The 21,347-nt window shown below is 43.1% G+C and overlaps 1 protein-coding gene across 2 annotated transcripts; it reads right to left on the bottom strand.

The window, feature by feature from the left end:
- Positions 1-19,844, bottom strand: kctd3 (potassium channel tetramerization domain containing 3). Of its 2 annotated transcripts, XM_014144313.2 has the most exons (20): positions 19,398-19,844; positions 18,800-18,853; positions 18,489-18,534; positions 18,229-18,302; positions 18,058-18,116; positions 17,668-17,748; positions 17,250-17,408; positions 14,070-14,160; positions 13,876-13,960; positions 13,696-13,801; positions 13,452-13,567; positions 13,249-13,336; positions 12,598-12,714; positions 6,860-7,030; positions 5,083-5,238; positions 3,938-4,034; positions 1,874-2,067; positions 1,363-1,501; positions 1,047-1,243; positions 1-905 (listed from the first exon to the last, which is right to left on the bottom strand). In XM_014144313.2, the coding sequence occupies exons 1-20, from the start codon at positions 19,466-19,468 to the stop codon at positions 556-558; spliced, it is 2,451 nt and encodes an 816-aa protein (XP_013999788.1). In that variant the 5' UTR covers positions 19,469-19,844; the 3' UTR covers positions 1-555. The 2 variants fall into 2 exon arrangements, with proteins under 2 accessions (XP_013999788.1, XP_013999725.2); XM_014144250.2 differs by having other exon boundaries at positions 1-1,243.
- Between the last annotated feature and the right edge of the window lie 1,503 nt (positions 19,845-21,347).

Here is a 21,347-nt window from a genome sequence, read left to right on the forward strand (position 1 = left end):
TAGATCTATTTATTTTCTTTATTATCTGGCTGGAGTGAAAGTGTAAATATGAGAAGAGATGTAGTTTAGGCCTAGATTCAATCTGATCTCCTCTATACAACTTTCAAATAGATTCAATCTGATCGCCCCATACAACTTTCAAATAGATTCCATCTGATCTCCCCCATACAACTTTCAAATATTAATACACACTTGTACATGTATGACGTTAGAACAAATATAAGCACCCACCAAAGGATTTATTATTATTAATTGTGTAGCTACCAGATACTAGCAATGATGGAGATATATAAAGGGTTAAAGTCATGATCCTTAGGCTGCGTCAAGTTTCTTCCTCTTGACTGAGAATATAGGGCTTTCTTTTGAGATGTCATACATGAGTGTTGCCTGTGAGATGAAGTTGCCCATAGACACTGATCTAAGGCCAGTTCCTCCTAATGGTTAGGGTTGTGGAGGGTTGGCTGGTCCTAGATCAGTGTTTACGGGGGTAACTTCTACCTGAAGCTGTTGACTGACAGACACAAGGGGCGTGTCTGCATCAGAGCTGTCCTTCACTCACAGGCTGCTGTCCTGATTGGCCGGCTCGCTGCACTTCCTGCGTCGGGGGGAAGTGGAGGCCAGCTTAGTGGGGGAGGGGGAGGCGGTGGAGGAGGAGTCACTGCATCCCCCCTCAGACACCCCTGAGGACAGCGAGGAGAGCTGGGGGACGGGAGGTGCCCTCTTCCTGCCCAGAAACACCCCCCCCTCAAACCCTGCCTTCCTCCTCACCTCAGACCTAGCCTCCGCCCCAGATCCAAGCCCCGCCCACTCCTCCTCCTCCGATTGGACCCTTCGACGAACGTCTCCACCAGGGCTCTCAGGCAGTTGCCGTGGCGATTCTGTAATACCCTCAGCTGCATCGGCATCTGTGACCACAGCAACGTTAGCAACAACATTAGCGTAAGCGGCGTTAGTGGTTCGGCTAGCCCAGAGCTCCATGGCAGAGCCCCTCCTCTCCACCTCCTCTCCCCCAGCCTCACACAGCGACCGGGTTCTGGCTTCTGTACCTGGGCATGCCCCCTGTCCTGGAGCCTGTTCAGGGCTCTCCAGCAGGCCTTTCCCTAGGGAGAAGTTCTGGAAGTCTTTGTAGTTGTGGAAGGACTCTGTGCGCCGGGCTCGGGCCAGCAGTGGGCTCTCTCTGTAGGGTCGCAGAGCTCCGTAGGTGGCCGTCTCTGGAATGGGCTCCTGGGCCTGCAGCTGGAGGCTGGAGAGAGAAAGACAACGGGGGGTCAGAGAAATAGATATAGACAGCATGAAAAAGACACAGTAGACAGACAAACGTGCACAACATAAAGAGTCAGACTCAGGGGTGTAGAGACTGACCTGGAGCAGGACTCTCGGAGACGGCTGGGCTGCAGCACCGAGGGGGCCGGGCTGATGTTGGGCGTGGCACAGCGGGAGGTGCTGAGGTCACACTGGTCCAATAGCTGAAGCAGCTCCTCTTCTGTTGGCCCGCCCACCTCTGTCAATCAAACACATTATAATTGATCAGTGTCAAACTACATGTGAAAACAGTGTCAATGACTAATCAAATCAAATGTTATCTGTCAAATGCAGAGAGAAAAATATAGAAAAATAATAATACGAGGAATAAATACACAATGAGTAGCGATATCTTCACTATATACATGGGGTACAGGTACTGAGTCGATGTGCAGGGGTACGAGGTAATTGAGGTAGGGGTAAAGTGACTAGGCAACAGGATAGATAATAAACAGACTACAAGCCATGGATATGTACAATGCCCTCAGATGCATAATGTTCCTATACAAATGATTTGTTATCTTTTCACACAGACACACACCTTTCCACTACACACACACACAATCCTTACCATCTTTCTTCTTCTCCTCTCCCTTGTTGGCAGTGTCCATAGCAGTGGTGAGGTCCCACATCTGAATGCTGCCATTGCCATGGCCCGTGAACAGGTACCTCCTGGGTCTAGAACCCATCCTGCTAGAACCCTCACACTCCCTAACCGTGAAACACGAGATGGTGGTCCCATCCACTGCCGCCACCTCACAGATCCTTGTGGGGACAAGCAGGACAGACCACATCAGACTGGAACTGACTGCATTCAGACCAGAACAGAGCAGCCACAGTTCCGGTAGCTCAGTGTGTTGGAGCCATAGTTATAGTAAATGAATTACAATACCATAGTAATAGTAAATGAATTGCAATACCATAGTAATAGTAAATGAATTGCAATACCATAGTAATAGTAAATGAATTGCAATACCATAGTTATAGTAAATGAATTACAATACCATAGTAATAGTAAATGAATTGCAATACCATAGTAATAGTAAATGAATTGCAATACCATAGTAATAGTAAATGAATTACAATACCATAGTAATAGTAAATGAATTGCAATACCATAGTAATAGTAAATGAATTGCAATACCATAGTAATAGTAAATGAATTACAATACCATAGTAATAGTAAATGAATTGCAATACCATAGTAATAGTAAATGAATTACAATACCATAGTAACAGTAAATGAATTACAATACCATAGTAATAGTAAATGAATTACAATACCATAGTAATAGTAAATGAATTGCAATACCATAGTAATAGTAAATGAATTACAATACCATAGTAACAGTAAATGAATTACAATACCATAGTAATAGTAAATGAATTACAATACCATAGTAATAGTAAATGAATTACAATACCATAGTAATAGTAAATGAATTACAATACCGTAGTAACAGTAAATGAATTACAATACCATAGTAACACTAAATGAATTACAATACCATAGTAACAGTAAATGAATTACAATACCATAGTAATAGTAAATGAATTACAATACCATAGTAACAGTAAATGAATTACAATACCATAGTTATAGTAAATGAATTACAATACCATAGTAATACAAAATGAATTACAATACCATAGTAATAGTAAATGAATTGCAATACCATAGTAATAGTAAATGAATTACAATACCATAGTAACAGTAAATGAATTACAATACCATAGTAATAGTAAATGAATTGCAATACCATAGTAATAGTAAATGAATTACAATACCATAGTTATAGTAAATGAATTACAATACCATAGTAATACAAAATGAATTACAATACCATAGTAAATGAATTACAATACCATAGTAATAGTAAATGAATTACAATACCATAGTAATAGTAAATGAATTACAATACCATAGTAATAGTAAATGAATTGCAATACCATAGTAATAGTAAATGAATTACAATACCATAGTAATAGTAAATGAATTACAATACCATAGTAATAGTAAATGAATTGCAATACCATAGTAATAGTAAATGAATTGCAATACCATAGTTATAGTAAATTAATTGCAATACCATAGTAATAGTAAATGAATTGCAATACCATAGTAATAGTAAATGAATTGCAATACCATAGTAATAGTAAATGAATTACAATACCATAGTAATAGTAAATGAATTACAATACCATAGTTATAGTAAATGAATTACAATACCATAGTAACAGTAAATGAATTACAATACCATAGTAATAGTAAATGAATTACAATACCATAGTAATAGTAAATGAATTACAATACCATAGTTATAGTAAATGAATTACAATACCATAGTAACAGTAAATGAATTACAATACCATAGTAATAGTAAATGAATTACAATACCATAGTAATAGTAAATGAATTACAATACCATAGTAATAGTAAATGAATAGTCATTTCATAGGATTTCTATGGTTGGAGCATAGTGCTAGCAATACCTAGGTTATAGGTTGTATGTCTACTTGGACCACATTTGGTGAATTTAAGTGTTTACTGTGAGCTGGATGAAAGTGCTAAATGACCATGTTTATCAGACAAGGCTAGACATCATGATATGTGTGTATAACTGATGTGTAATACCTTTTCCCAGTGGAGGAGAGGCGAACAAACAGCTTGTTGGTGATGGGGATGACCTTCTGAATAAACACCTGCTGGTCGTCTCTCTCCCCAAATGGACCTGAGGGGAGACCACACCACCCTGGATACTGGGCTCTAGACCCACCCTGGATCCTGGGCTCTAGACCCACCCTGGATCCTGGGCTCTAGACCCACCCTGGATCCTGGGCTCTAAACCCACCCTGGATCCTGGGCTCTAGACCCACCCTGGATCCTGGGCTCTAGACCCACCCTGGATCCTGGGCTCTAAACCCACCCTGGATCCTGGGCTCTAGACCCACCCTGGATCCTGGGCTCTAGACCCACCCTGGATCCTGGGCTCTAGACCCACCCTGGATCCTGGGCTCTAGACCCACCCTGGATACTGGTCTCTAGACCCACCCTGGATACTGGTCTCTAGACCCACCCTGGATCCTGGTCTCTAGACCCACCCTGGATCCTGGTCTCTAGACCCACCCTGGATCCTGGGCTCTAAACCCACCCTGGATCCTGGGCTCTAGACCCACCCTGGATCCTGGGCTCTAGACCCACCCTGGATCCTGGGCTCTAGACCCACCCTGGATCCTGGGCTCTAGACCCACCCTGGATCCTGGGCTCTAGACCCACCCTGGATACTGGGCTCTAGACCCACCTTGGATCCTGGGCTCTAGACCCACCCTGGATACTGGGCTCTAGACCCACCCTGGATACTGGGCTCTAGACCCACCCTGGATACTGGGCTCTAGACCCACCCTGGATACTGGGCTCTAAACCCACCCTGGATCCTGGGCTCTAGACCCACCCTGGATCCTGGGCTCTAGACCCACCCTGGATCCTGGGCTCTAGACCCACCCTGGATCCTGGGCTCTAGACCCACCCTGGATCCTGGGCTCTAGACCCACCCTGGATACTGGGCTCTAGACCCACCCCTGATACTGGGCTCTAGACCCACCCTGGATACTGGGCTCTAGACCCACCCTGGATACTGGGCTCTAGACCCACCCTGGATCCTGGGCTCTAGACCCACCCTGGATACTGGGCTCTAGATTTACTTTAACAATTGTCCATCCACCCCTTCCATTTACCATATCTATTCCCTTTCTCCTTCCCTCCCTCTCCCCCTCTCTCACCAATGTCGTTGCCAGATGAGTAGCTGCCGTGGCTCTCAGTCTCCTCCAGTGAGAGGATCTTAAAGGAGGCAAGGGGGGTGGAGCCAGGCTGCGTGGAGATCATACCTCGGAACCGCGTCACTGTCCACGTACGCACATGGTTGTTGTCCGCACACACTGAAAGGAGACAAAACACACAGCCACGGACAGACAGACGAGAGACACACAATGTATATGAAACACAGCCAGACCCACTCTGGAACCAGACCTACCCTGGAGCCAGACCCACCCTGGAGCCAGACCCACCCTGGAGCCAGACCCACCCTGGACACATACAGACATATAATCATCATCATCACTGTTATTTTCTTATCCCGCTTCCATAATAACTAGTGCTGAGCGATTAACTGAAATGTTGGTAATTTTACCGATGACGGTTCAATTATTTGAATTTCATTTCGTTCTTTTTTTCTTCTTCTGTGAGCTCAATGTGCACATTGCGCTGCAGTTTCTTTAGAGATAAATCAGATCGTGCCCGAACTGTGCGATGTAGTAGGAAGTTGTAGTTTCCAACAGGCCAATATTCTACATAGTTTAGCGTTGAAAATGTGATAATCAACTACAATGACCATAATCCATTGCGCGCCTACGTGTCCGGTCTGTGTTTATTTTACGCCTGCAACGGAAGAGAGAAGGATGCGAGATCAAAAGGGGATACATAGAGAGCAGTTGCTTCACCAGGTATTTTTACCTGAAAACACTGTACATGATCTAAGTGCATCCCACTGCAGTCTTTCCTCTTTATTATTGGCTGTAAATTATTTATTTTAAAATATACTAAACAAAAATATTAATGCAACATGGAACCCTATCAACAGCATACCACCCAGCATCCCACTGATGTCTTTCTTCTGAAGCTAAGCAGGGTTGGTCCTGGTCAGTCCCTGGATGGGAGACCAGATGCTGCTGGAAGTGGTGTTGGAGGGCCAGTAGGAGGCACTCTTTCCTCTGGTCTAAAAAATATCCCAATTCCCCAGGACAGTGATTGTGGACATCGCCTTGTGTAGGGTGCTATCTTTTGGATGGGACGTTAAACGGGTGTCCTGACTCTCTGTGGTCACTAAAGATCCCATGGCACTTATCGTAAGAGTAGGGGTGTTAACCCCGGATGTCCTGGCTAAATTCCCAATTTGGCCCTCATACCTCCATGGCCACCTAATCATCCCCAGCTTCCAATTGGCTCATTCATCCCTGTAACTATTCCCCAGGTCGTTGCTATAAATGAGAATTTGTTCTCAGTCAACTTACCTTGTAAAATAAAATAGATAAATAAAATAGCAGTCATAAAAGTATGCCTTATTTACTTTGAAGAACAACTAAAATAGTGATTTTGATTGGCAGCATCTCTATAGAGATGAGGAGTTTGAATTAAATAATAAAGTCATCAAATAAAACAAAATGTAATATACACCACTGAAATATTTTATTAAGTAATGGGAATATATTATGGTTAATAAGTGTACACAGTAATGGGCAGTCACTACTACCATGGGACTTTTATTCATTGTTTTATTCTGTGTTGTTACAGCATTCAACCCACATAATGCATAGTGCATTTAATTATGTTTTACATTTTTTTATCTAAACCGAATCGAAAATCGTGATTATTTTTGTAATAATTGAACCAAAACCGAACAGACCTCAAAAACAGACCTACATTAAAGAAAATAAAATGTAATCACTCAGCACTAATAACTCGGCTCAAATATATCACAATATTTCCCTTGTCCCTTCTTACCTGAGACAAGGTGTTTCTCAGAGAGCATGATCTTGGTGACAGGGGAGCGGTGGACAGTAAATGTCTGGAAGAGCTGAGGTCCAGAGCCTACTGTCTCAGGGTGTTGGACTATGACCCTCACTGCTCCAGAACTGGTCCCATACGCTATCTCTATCCAGTTACCACTCACACCTAGAGAGAGAAGAGAGAGAGAGAGGCAGAGAGAAACATAATATTTTTTTATAAACTCCCATACAAAACATTAAGAACACCAGGGGGGGTGGGTGCAATTCAATATTAAGAAGGTGTTCCGAATGTTTGGTTTACTCAGTGTACACCAGCTTCAAACAGCAGAAAAGACAATATTTTTGGTTATGAAAAATATATTTCACAGTGGTTTAGATGGTACAATGATTCTCTTCCCAATGACTGGTTGTTTTGTCACAAACTGAAATTAGGCAAAATATTATTAATTTCAGCAACCAGGAAATGGCGATTTCAGCATAGTGCACCTTTAAAACAGTTACAGAGTTTAATGGCTGTGATAGGAGAAAACTGAGGATGGATTGATCAACAACATCATTGTAGTTACTCCACAAAACTAACCTAAATGACAGGGGGAAAAGAAGGAAGCCTGTACAAAAAAAGATCTAAAACATGCATCCTGTTTGCAATAAGGCACTAAAGTAATATTGCAAAAAATGTCGCAAAGAAATTCACTTTGTCGTGAATACTTTCCGAATGCACTGTTAAGTTATGGGTATGCTTGATATCGGCAAGGACTATGGAGTTTTTTAGGATAAAATGAAACGGATTAGAGCTAAGCACAGGTAATATCCTAGAGGAACACATGGTTTAGTCTGCTTTCCAAAAGACATTGGGAGACAAATTCACCTTTCAGCGGGACAATTACACAAGGCCAAATATACACTGGAGTTGCTTACCAAGACGACTTTGAATGTTCCTAAGTGGCCTAGTTACCCTTTTGACCTAAACAGGCTTGAAATTCTATGGCAAGACTTGAAAATGGCTGTCTAACAATGATCAACAACCAACTTGACAGAGCTTGAAGAATTTAAAAAATAATAAATGTGCAAATGTTGTACAATCCAGGTGTGCAAAGCTCTTAGAGTCTTACCCAGAAACTCACAGCTGTAATCGCTGCCCAAGGTCATTCTAACGTATTGACTCAGGGGTGTGAATAGTTATGTAAATTACACTGTACAAAAATATAAACGCAACAATTTCACTGAGTTACAGTTCATTTAAATTTAAATTCATTAGTCCCCAATCTAATCTCACAGACATGGGTGGGTCTGGGAGGGCATAGGCCCACCCACTTGGGAGCCAGGCTCACCCACTGGGGAGCCAGGCCCAGCCAATCAGAATGAGTTTTTCCCCACAAAAGGGATTTATTACAGACAGAAATACTCCTCAGTTTCATCAGCTGTCCGGGTGGCTGGTCTCAGACGATCCCACAGGTGAAGAAGCCGGATGTGGAGGTCCTGGGCTGCCGTGGTTACACGTGGTCAGTGGTTGTGAGGCCAGTTGGACGTACTGACAAATTCTCTAAAAGGATGTTAGATGCAGCTTATGGTAGAGAAATTAACATTCATTTCTCTGGCAACAGCTCTGGTGGACATTCCTGTAGTCAGCATGCCAATTGATATGCCACACTTGTCAGGTGGATGGATTATCTTGGCAAAGGAGAAATGCACACTAACATGGATGTAAACAAATGTGTGTACATTTGAGAGAAATAAGCTTTTTGTGCATTTGGAACATTTCATACATTTTATTTCAGCTCATAAAACATGGGACCAACACTTTACATGTTGCATGTATATTTTTGCTCAGTATAGATTTCTGTATTTAATTTTTCAATAAATTTGCTCGTGGTGGCAAAACACCCTTTTAAGAGACTTTATGTTGGTGTTTCTTTTATTTTGGCGGTTACCTGTTTGTGCTTGTGATCAAAAATTAACCCACAGTTATTTTTTGGAAACTATTGATCTTCTGTGGCTAAATTATGCTATTTGGTGTATTTTGATGATTGAGAGCAGCTTGAACCACTGTATTAATTTGTCCCTGGCTAAAACGGCTTGTTATGGACTTGGGGCTCATGTACGGCGCACTTGAACTCGCCCTACTGTCCGAGTGCTTAGTTTACAGAAAAATACCACCTCAAATGCATATGCACACAAACTGATCCACCGAATGAACCTAATCATCACACCAAGGAGATCTAGAACCCAAGTTCTTAAATACTTCTTCAGGATTAGTGGGTCCCCTGCGGGACAGTTGAGCTAACGTAGGCTAATGCGATTAGTATGAGGTTGTAAGTAACAACAACATTTCCCAGGACATAGACATATCTGATATTGGCGGAAAGCTTAAATTCTTGTTAATCTAACTGCACTGTCCAGTTTACAGTAGCTATTACAGTGAAAGAATACCATGCTATTGTTTGAGGAGAGTACACAGTTTTGAACATGAAAAGTTATTAATAAACAAATTAGGCACATTTGGGCAGTCTTGACAACATTTTTAATAGAAATGCAATGGTTCATTGGATCAGTCTAAAACGTTGCACATACACTGCTGCCAAATAGTGGCCAAAATCTAAATTGCACCTGGGCTGGAATAATACATTATGGCCTTTCTCTTGCATTTCAAAGATGGTGGTACAAAGAAAATACAAAAAAATGTTTTTTTTTTCTTTGTATTATCTTGTACCAGATCTAATGTGTTATATTCTCCTACATTCCTTTCACATTTCCACAAACTTCAAAGTGTTTCCTTTCAAATGGTACCAAGAATATGCATATCCTTGCTTCTGGACCTGAGCTACAGGCAGTTAGATTTGGGTATGTCATTTTTGGCGAAAATTGAAAAAAAAAGGTCCGATCCTTAAGAGAACTCCACGGACGCCCTGTTGCGCAGTGGAACCCAGACCGATATGTGACCACTTAGTTACTGTGCTGTCCTTTCTGCACCAAGATTCGAAGGATGCTCAAATCAATTAAAATAACCCTCATCAATATCTGTTTCCTACGCCTAATAGTCCTACTTATCACTAGGGCAGCAGATATTCTAGCGGTTAAGAACGTTGGACCAGTACGTGAAAAACCTGTTAATGTTCCCTAGATCGAGGCACTTAACCCTAATTGTTCCTGTAAGTCGATCCGGATAAGAGCGTCCGCTAAATGACAAATGTAAAATCACTTATTATTATAACAAATAGAAGATTATCACTTCTCACAATGGTGCTTGTTTAGTAAAGTTAAATCAGAGCTGAATCAATGTCTCACAAGATCACAATGATTCATTAGTATTTTACATAACAGAACTGAATATAATAGCATACAGTGCCTTGGGAAAGTATTCAGACCCCTTGACTTTTTCCACATTGTTACATTAGTCTTGTTCTCAAATGGATGAAATACATATTTTCCTCATCAATCGACAAAACGGGTTTTTAGATTTTTTAGCAAAAAAAAAAGAAATACCTTATTTACATAAGTATTCATAACCTTTGGTATGAGACTCAAAATAGAGCTCAGGTGCATCCTGTTTCCATTGATCATCCTTGAGATGTTTCTACAACTTGATTGGAGTCCACCTGTGGTAAATACAATTGATTGGACATGATTTGGAAAGGCACACACCTGTCTATATAAGGTCCCATGGTTGAAAGTGCATGTCAGAGCAAAAACCAAGCCATGAGATCGAAGGAAATGTCCATAGAGCTCCGAGACAGGATTGTGTCTAAGCACAGATCTAGGGAAGGGTACCAAAAAATGTCTGCAGCATTGAAGGTCCCCAAAAACACAGTGGCCTCAATCATTTTAATTGGAAGAAGTTTGGAACCACCAAGACTCTGCCTAGAGCTGGTCACCCGGCCAAACTGAGCAATCGGGGGAGAAGGGCCTTGGTCAGGGAGGTGAACATGAACCTGATGGTCACTCAGAGAGCTCCAGAGTTTCTCTGTGGAGATGGGAGAGCCTTCCAGAAAGACAACCATCTCTGCAGCACTCCACCAATCAGGCCTTTATGGTAGAGTGGCTAGATGGAAGCCACTCCTCACTAAAAGGCACGACAGCCCGCTTGGAGTTTGCCAAAAGGCACTTAAAGGACTCTCAGACCATGAGAAACAATATTCGGAGCAATGTACAAAGAGATCCTTGATGAAAACCTGCTCCAGAGCGCTCAGGACCTCAGACTGGGGCAAAAGTTCACCTTCCAACAGGACAATGAACCTAAGCACACAGCCAAGACAACGCAGGAGTGGCTTCGGGACAAGTCTGACTGTCCTTGAGTGGCCCAGCCAGAGCCCAGACTTGAACCCAATCGAACATCTCTGGGCAGAACTGAAAATAGCTGTGCAGCGATGCTACCCATCCAACCTGACAGAACTTGAGAGCATCTGCAGAGAAGAATGGGAGAAACTCCCCAAATACAGGTGTGCCAAGCTTGTAGGGTCATACCCAAGAAGACTCAAGGCTGTAATCGCTGACAAAGGTGCTTCAACAAAGTACTGAGTAAAGGGTCTGAATACTTATGTAAATGTGATATTTCCGTTTTTATTAGCAAAAATGTCTAAAAACTGGTTTTCCTTTGTCATTATGCGGTATTGTGTTTAGATTGATGAGGGGAAAAAACGATTTAATCCATTTTAGAATAAGGTTGTAACGTAAGAAAATGTGGAAAAAGTCAAGGGGTCTGAATACTTTCCAAATGCACTGTAGCATAGTAGTCTTATAATATGTTACACCAAAAATACCTCCTCAATCATTTCTAATCTGATGCTGAATAGTCCCCAAAAAATCCTCTCAACGACACGTGCCACTAGGCAGGATATATGCACTGACTGAAACAAAATACAAGAAAGGCTAATAGTTTGTTAACACCGTCTGCTTTAATTCGCTCACAAAATACTAATTCAAGAAGTGTAGCCTACCTGGCAGTAGGCTACACCTGGCAGTAGGCTACACCTGGCAGTAGGCTACACCTGTCAGTAGGCTACACCTGGCAGTAGGCTACACCTGGCAGTAGGCTACACCTGGCAGTAGGCTACACCTGTCAGTAGGCTACACCTGTCAGTAGGCTGCACCTGGCAGTAGGCTACACCTGTCAGTAGGCTACACCTGGCAGTAGGCTACACCTGTCAGTAGGCTATACCTGGCAGTAGGCTATACCTGTCAGTAGGCTACACCTGGCAGTAGGCTATACCTGGCAGTAGGCTACACCTGTCAGTAGGCTACACCTGGCAGTAGGCACACCTGGCAGTAGGCTATACCTGTCAGTAGGCTACACCTGGCAGTAGGCTATACCTGGCAGTAGGCTACACCTGTCAGTAGGCTACACCTGGCAGTAGCCACACCTGTCAGTAGGCTACACCTGTCAGTAGGCTATACCGGTAAGTAGGCTGCACCTGGCAGTAGGCTACACCTGTCAGTAGGCTACACCTGTCAGTAGGCTACACCTGGCAGTAGGCTACACCTGGCAGTAGCCTACAAACTTTGAGGAATTATGGCATAAAAAAAATATTAATGGCGCTCCTTCACCGAAAACAAAGTACTCTTTGTACTTCAACTATTTGCACATTATTACAACACTGTGCATAGAAAGAGAGAGAATACAAAAGATCATTGCTAAGAAAGGCTGAACTCAAATAATATATTTCAGTCTTTGTTGGTGTGTGTGCATGCATGTACGCATGCGTGTTTGAGAGTGTGTTTGTCTGTGTATGTACTCACTGGTCTTGGGTGTGAAGTAGACACTGAGGGCAGTTATGGCATCGTTAGATGGGTCGTGGTACAGTTCTGTCACCAACAGATCATTATCCTTCATCCTCAAAGGAAACTTCTGCATATCTGAGTGAGTGAGTGAGTGAGTGAGTGAGTGAGTGAGTGAGTGAGTGAGTGAGTGAGTGAGTGAGTGAGTGAGTGAGTGAGTGAGTGAGTGAGAGAGAGAGAGAGAGAGAGAGAGAGAGAGAGAGAGAGAGAGAGAGAGAGAGAGAGAGAGAGAGAGAGAGAGAGAGAGAGAGTGAGTGAGTGAGTGAGTGAGTGAGTGAGTGAGTGAGTGAGAGAGAGAGAGAGAGAGAGGAGGAGTGAGTGAGTGTGAGTGAGAGAGAGTGTGAGTGTGAGTGAGAGAGAGAGTGTGTGAGTGAGTGAGTGTGAGAGTGAGTGAGTGAGTGAGTGAGTGAGTGAGTGAGTGAGTGAGTGAGTGAGTGAGTGAGTGAGTGAGTGAGTGAGTGAGTGAGTGAGTGAGTGTGAGTGAGAGAGAGAGAGAGAGAGAGGAAACACATATGACACCAAGAAGGGCTGGGGTCAATTCCATTTCAATTCAGGAAGTAAACGAAAAATCCAATTCCACTTCCTAAATGAACTGTGTGTGTGTGTTTGTACCTATATAGTAGATGGATCCGTTGTTGCAGCCCAGAAGCAGGAAGGAGCCAGCTGTGTCACAGCTGGTGATGGGAACTACATCTTGCACCTGATGGAGAGAAAATAAAGGGTTAAACTCTCTCCCTTTCTCATACACACACTGTCAAACACATACATACCCACTTTCAATGACACACAGCCACACACACCCTATGTATTACTACCTGCCAGTGCTGTGTGACAGCGTTCCAGACCCCCACCTTCCCCGTGTGACTGGTGGCCACTAGCTGGTTCCCAATGAAGAACAGATGATCTACTGGTACACCCAGACTAAACACACCTAGAGAGAGAGAGCGAGAGCGCGAGAGATAGATAGAGATAGAGAGAGGAGGGGACAGAGTGAGTCAATAACACACACACAAACATGTCTCTCTTTCACAGACAATCTCTCAAAACACACCCCCCCACCTATCTCATTGCCGCTCCCTCCGTCCTGGATGCTCCAGAGGATGATGTTGCTATCGGAGGCGGCTGCCACCATCTTGTCCTTATCGCCATGGGGACCGCCTACCACCTTAAAAACAATACATATGATAGATAACGCAACTTTCAGGACAATCCATTGTGATTATAGCAGTATAACAGTACCTTGGCGTTGAGAGCGATTCTCTCAATGGACCAGTCCAGATAGGGGCTAGAAAACACCTGCTGCCACCCTGACGACTCCTTTATCCTGGAGTGGAGAATACACACACGTTAGTACACACACTCAAGATTTATGAGTATAATCTATCAATAATATCAACTGAGTCGATGGATCCAACTACTAATGCCAGAGTTACCTGTAACAGATGACAAAGTGTGCATAAGCCACTACGATCCAGTTATGATGTCCAGCTACAATCAGCACCTTCCTAGGATCCACCACAGCACCTGGAAACATAACATAGTACTTTCCATAGTACTTGACTAACTGCCTGGACACACACAGTGCTGTACAATGTACAGGTAACTGTACATTGTAACTGTACATTAATGCAAAGTATATTGAAAGCAGGTGCTTTCACACAGGTGAAAATATCATCCCATCATGCTTAGAATCAAGTATAAAAATGCTAGGCAGGTCATTATTTTGGCTACCATGGCTATGCCCCCACAGAATGACAATGTCCCGCACGAGTGGTCACTGAATGTTTGATGAGCATGAAAGTGATGTAAATCATCTGTCACGACGCCTGAGACAGCATTTTCCACCACCTTCAATAAAACACCAAATGATGGAATTTCACATGGAAGAATGGTGTTGCTTTATTTTGTCAGTTACCTGGTTTGGGTAGGCCGGTGCTGGTACCATTTTCCCCTACTTTTTATGCTAGACATGCGCTGAACATTACCATGATTGCGCAATCGTGCTTACAAATGCAATGTGATTTTTAAAAGTCTGTACATGACCATGTACAATGTATTTGGGTGAGGGTGCCAACAAAATGTTGTCATCAATATAATTCATAGAATAATTTAGCTCTGTGCATACTACACTAAGAGCCCTGTCATGGTCTCTGACCAGCTTAAACCGGCTGTGGCTCTAACACACACACACACACACACACACACACACACACACACACACACACACACACACACACACACACACACACACACACACACACACACACACACACACACAATCTCAGAACTAGGCTAACTGGGAGCTTTTAACTCTGGTGCTTCTTACCCCCATCCAGACTGTGTCAGCTCATGTTAACTCCAGCTGCAAGGCAGCCACACACAAACATGCACACACCAAGGTTTCCGTTAGGAAAATGTGGCGGCGGACATTTGCAGGCACCTTTTTAATTTACTGGACATTTGAGAAATTGACCAGACCCATACGCATTGGATGCGTAACCTGATTAAGGTGTCCACCCACAGTGCGAAGAATGATGTAAATCACATTTAGAATATGTAAATTCATATTAACAGAACATGCAAGTCTAGGATGTAATGATATGCGGTCCTTACCTAATTCTGATGTGCACTTTGAACATGTTAGAATAACTATCCACATATGCTTTTTCTCAGCCAACAAGACAAGTAGCAAAATCACTATCTTATGTCAATCTCCTATAGTAGAAAAGTTTAGGCTACCTATTCTATTGGTCAGCTTTTTTAAGAAAGAAATAGCCTATTCCAAACAGACCCTGGGACAGTTATAGACGGATCCCAAATTCATACAACCAGTAGGTGTTAGGGGTGTGTACGGGAGGCGAAGTCAGGTGCAGGAGAGCTTTAATTCCAGTCCAAAAATGACAGCACATAACAACATAAACGTGCCAAAAACACGGAACATAACAAAAGTATGGCGCCTGACAAAATCCACATAACAATAAACAATTACACACAAAGACACGGAGGGGAACAGAGGACTAAATACATGCAGTGTGATTATGGAATGAAAACCAGGTGTGTATGGAACAAGACAAAACAAATGGATATATGATAAATGGAGCGGCGATGGCTAGAAAGCCGGTGACGTCGATCGCCGCCCGAACAAGGAGAGGAGCCGCGGAAGTCGTGACAGGCTCATAAACTAAAAATAACTTCAACTTTAAAAGCAATGAGTCTGATGCAACAGATCAGACCTTTTAGCTTCAAATGTTGATAAACTATTATTTATTCACATTATAAGCGCAGCAATGCACACAAGGCAGGAGGTTACGCGTGAATGTTCGTTCCATAATGCAATTAGCGGGACAACGTGGTTGTCAAAAGGGCACTGCACATGCGAGCGGTTTCATGTGACAGAGATTAAAATATTTGTTAGAAATCTAGAAAGAGGAGATCTAATAGGCTACTTTGAAGCAAGGTAAGACATGCCTCATAATACTCTATTAAAACATTCAGGTTTCAAACAATTAAGTGTATGTTTTCAAAATGCATACTGCCTCCAGCACATTGTAAAGTGGTGTGTGACGCGCTGATGAAGCCTGCCTTCCATTGCCGATTGATGCCGCGTTCAAAACTGGGAACTCGTACATTTCAGACTCCGAGCGTTCAAGACAACTGAGAAAAGGAAAAAAAAATTCTGAATGGGAAAAATATTTTTGAACGGTCATCCAACTTGGAATTCCAACTCGGAAACTCTGGCCTCTTTCTAGAGCTCTGACTTTCTGAACTAATTTCAACTCGGAAACTCTGGCCTCTTTCTAGAGCTCTGACTTTCTGAACTAATTTCAACTCGGAAACTCTGGCCTCTTTCTAGAGCTCTGACTTTCTGAACTAATTTCAACTCGGAAACTCTGGCCTCTTTCTAGAGCTCTGACTTTCCGAACTAATTTCAACTCTGAAACTCTGGCCTCTTTCTAGAGCTCTGACTTTCCGAACTAATTTCAACTCGGAAACTCTGGCCTCTTTCTAGAGCTCTGACTTTCCGAACTAATTTCAACTCGGAAACTCTGGCCTCTTTCTAGAGCTCTGACTTTCCGAACTGAAGATCACTGACGTCATGATTTGACCTCGTATTTTCCCAGTTGTGTTGAAAGCACCACAAGATGCTGCAGCAGCAGCTCTGCGTTGTCTGACAGATTTTCTATTCAAAGGCTCTGCATTTGTATGCTGTACATGTGTGATAAGATAAATAACAAATATACTAATATAGCCAATTTAATTTCATAAAATTATGCAAATGACCTATAGACCGATAAGCATGACTAGTCAAATGTATTTCCATCGACTGGTATTTGCATCAGTGAATAGGCTAAAAAGCATTATTTCGCGGCAATTTTATTTATCGGCTTTTCTAAAATAAGTTTGGGAGGACAAAAGCCGGCTATTACAGGCTAACGGAAACCCTGGCACACACACACACTGCCCATCTCCTGACCAATGGTAGGACTGAGTATTCTGATTGGTCGTTAAACAAGCACACAGTGTTCTAATGAGTCTGGGGAGACGAACAGCCCAGCTCCATGCCTCATTACACACACCCTTGTTTTTTAACCCTTAACTGCCTCCCTGCTTACCCAGTCTGTGTGCCACCTCGGCTCCAGGGGGTCCGGGAAGGGAGGGGTGGGGGGGACAGGTTTGGGGGAACCCACCCTCTGCTCCGCTAGGACCAGGCCGATCCTCAGCGGCAAGGCCAGAGGCTGCAGGGGTAGGACTGGAGTTACGGGCTGGGAGAGCTGTGGGAGAAGCACATTCTTTAATCCACCAATCAACCAACTAACTCATGAAATAATACATCAAATTCTACATTACTAACACATTTTAGAAATGTCAAAAATACCAAAAGTACAAAGACAAAACTAACACTAGAAAGGGCGTCACTAGAGCACTTATATTTCCCTTGTAAACAAACAGAGGAATAGAGTACAATGTCCTGTGATTCACCTGTGCCAGAGGACAGAATTCCAGGTAAGAGGAGTTGTGGGAATACAGTACCTGGAGGGGGAAGGTATCCATGGAACAGAACACTGCCACAGGACGAACGTTCTATTTCCTCACACAGCAGCAACCTCCTCACTGAAGACAGCCACCACAACACAAGAGGCAGATATTCAGAAATACTTCAGAAACCAAACATAATTATGCCACCAAATCAGCACTTCGTGTCAGAAAGTAGTTTTATATTGTATATTTTACATACGTAGGTATACTGTATCTGATAGCTAATAGGTAAGTGGACAAGGGAAAACTATAAAGTGATTATTATTTTCACAGATTAGCTCAACACATTAAGTGAGAAATATAGCAAATAAATAACTATGTAATACCATAGTAATACCAGAAAGTAGCATAGTAATTATTCAATTTAGTGCATGGAGGCCATACCTAATGGCGTTATCCCATAAAACTCAGCTTCATGGCGGAGAATGTTAATGTTTACCCCCCTACGAAGAGAAGAGAACATCAGTCAAGACCTAACCTGGCCCAATATGCTTCCCCATAATGTAGACTATATACATATTGACCCTGTATGTAAGGAGGGTCAGGTATTCTTACCTTAAGTCTAACTCTTTGGTTCGAAGGAAATTCAAGATGGGCGCAAAGGCTGTTGGGTCCCTGTCAATAAATATCTACAGGACAAGAGGGACATTTAGAAGTCATGTTTTTTTTTGGGGGGGGGTAAATACCATTGGTACAGTTTACATATACAGTAATATCACTGTATAAAAGAGCATAAGAGAGTTCATCTGTGGAATGTTTAGTCCCCTGTCCAAAAACCATTGAAACATGTTTGTTTGTGTAATAGAAAGACTCACAGCTCCAGTTTCATCCAGTAGAGATGATATTGTCCCACTCAGCAAACTGAAACACACACAGGCACATACACACAGGCACATACACACACTTAACCTCTTGCTCTAGTTAGCCATAAAAAGCTCATCTCAGCTTTCACTCTGGCTTTCTCTCAACTGTGGGGGAATCCTGTAGTCCTAAAGCTGTTTGATACACTGTACATTATCAATATTGATTCGCTGGGAGATAAACATGAAGTGAACTGGGTAACCTTTCCAGAGCTGTAGCCAGATCACATTTTAGCAGAGATAAAGAGATGTGTAGATTGGCCCACCTTGAAAAGAAAGAGTCTGGGATCCACATGAGAGTCTGTCTAGAGGTGCTGAACCTGAGGGAGACGATCAGACCGACTCAGACATATCATGACAACGCAAAATGAATGAGATTCAATGACTGTAGATTGTATTGTACAATAATATATTTCATGAATTCTCATAGGTTTTCACGTTTTTCATCATATTCAACCGAAGAGAGATATCGTACACCGGGGCTTGTGTATCACCACATATTGTATTCCTATGTCCAAGCCAAGGTTGTATCATGTTACAGATCAATACACACATAACTAACACATATGTGACTGGAACACCGTCAATAATTCGGGCAATGTACTACACATTGTCCAGACATCTCCTAAGATTACGTTTTGCAACAATGTAAACACGCCTTGACAATGCGGCCGCGTGTGTTGCGTGCTTTTCGTGCATTTATCGCAGCCCGAATTCCATGTTATCGTCTGCGACATCATATCAACCTAAAAAGAAACGACCAAGCCGTCTGTCTGTTCGAGTCTGTCAATACTATCCTGCCCTCCCTGAGAGCACATTGACAGTTCTTTTAGACTGAATTGATCTATTTAAAATATGTAATACCGTGTCCCACCAACGTTCAGTTGGATAATTTCTCCCATCCCAGATGTTAAATTGTTGCCATTCGCGGCCATGTTTCCACCCCGTCCCGTGCGCGTGGGTCACTCGTAGCCAGCAGAAGCTGTACTGTTTCCAGTACGTTGTAGCAATCTCCAGTTTCCCCACTTCGGCTCCTCGCTCCCCCGCGTCCTTCTAAGCCTCCATAAAATGTTTCACTTCAACGCAGCAACTGCAATTCTCCCTGCATACATAACCTAGCATAAACTACGGCTGTGTGTAACCTTGTGGTAATAGTCAGGCGCGTCTAATTTTGCTGTATTCACCGATATACTCGTTCCTATAGATCCATGTGTCTTTTTAGTGCGTGTATTTTAGGGTCTGATCCGTTTTCTGTGTCGTGGGGTGACTCGATGCTGTTATCTTCTTCTTAGATCAGGTTTAATGGCGGTTGGCATCCAATATGTTGCATTACTGCCCCCAACTGAACTATAGTATAAATCCATTACACGTTCCAATACATCATGGGAAAAGGGCAAACGGGAAAAATGTAATAAAACATATATTTTTAATAACCCTACCAACTAACCCTACACTCATTAAAACCCACCACCTTATTCCACTAATTTAATCTGATCCTACCCCAGGCCAACCACCTGGAAGGACGGGACACCACCAGTCAGCACACCCTGTAACTCCTCTGAAGTCAAATCTCGTACACCCAAGTACCTCTCAGCTGCGGCCACAACAACATCTATTTTCTGTGATTTACTTTCCATTTCTGCGGTACAGTTGATAACCATTGCTACAGAATGAACGCTAAGAAGCTAACCTTACTGAAGCATATATAACTCATAGGCCTATCCCTCTGTGCTGGCACAAATCTACTACTCAGAGGGATCCTCTCAGGATAACTCACCCTTGACCCGTCTTCCTCTACTTTCTTCACTGCCTCGGCATACAACACCTGCACTTCCGATCTCCAGCAACATGGGAACCCCTACAGTTGACACACAACTTTTACCACTGAAACTACACAATCCTTTGTCTCATGCCCTCCTGCACACTTCTCACATCTTGTAATCTCCCTCCTAAACACTGCTGCAACATGACCATAAACGTAGCACCTGAAACACAGCAGTGGATTTTGCACTAAAGATCTAACAGGATAACTGAAATATCCCAACATGACTTTGTCGGGTAAAGACTCTGATTCAAAACTCAAAAGGCACAGAGCGCCCACTCCCTCTGGGCGGAAGAAACACAAACAAACATCACAAGTCCACTTCAGGTTACCTTCACCGATTTAACAGTACCCAACATCTTTTCCACCCAACCTAATACCACATTTGGATCAGCCAAAACGCCTTGTCATAGTAGTTTCATATTCAACCTCAGGAGGCTGTAGAAATTTGGCTTGTCCCTAAAACCCTCACAAACTTTTACAGATGCACAATTGAGAGCATCCTGTCGGGCTGTATCACCGCCTGATACTGCAACTGCACCGTCCGCAACCGCAGGGCTCCCCAGAGGGTGGCACGGTCTGCCCAACGCACCACCCGGGGGCAAACTACCTGCCCTCCAGGACACCTTCAGCACCCAATGTCACAGGAAGGCCAAAATAATCATCAAGGACATCAACCCCCCGAGCCACGGCCTGTTCACCCCGCTATCATCCAGAAGGCGAGGTCAGTACAGGTGCATCAAAGCTGGGACCGAGAGACTGAAAAACAGCTTCTATCTTAAGGCCATTAGACTGTTAAATAGCCATCACTAGCCGCCTTCCACCCGGTTACGCAACCCTACACCTTAGAGGCTGCTGCCCTATATACATACAGTTGAAGTCGGAATTTACATACACTTGGGGTGACACTCTAGAACCAAACTGCTACAGACCTATATCTGCTACGCCTGAAGGTACCACGTTCATCTGTACAAACAATAGTACGCAAGTAT

Source organism: Salmo salar, chromosome ssa01, assembly GCF_905237065.1.
Source record: "Salmo salar chromosome ssa01, Ssal_v3.1, whole genome shotgun sequence".
NCBI classification, from domain to species: domain Eukaryota; kingdom Metazoa; phylum Chordata; class Actinopteri; order Salmoniformes; family Salmonidae; genus Salmo; species Salmo salar.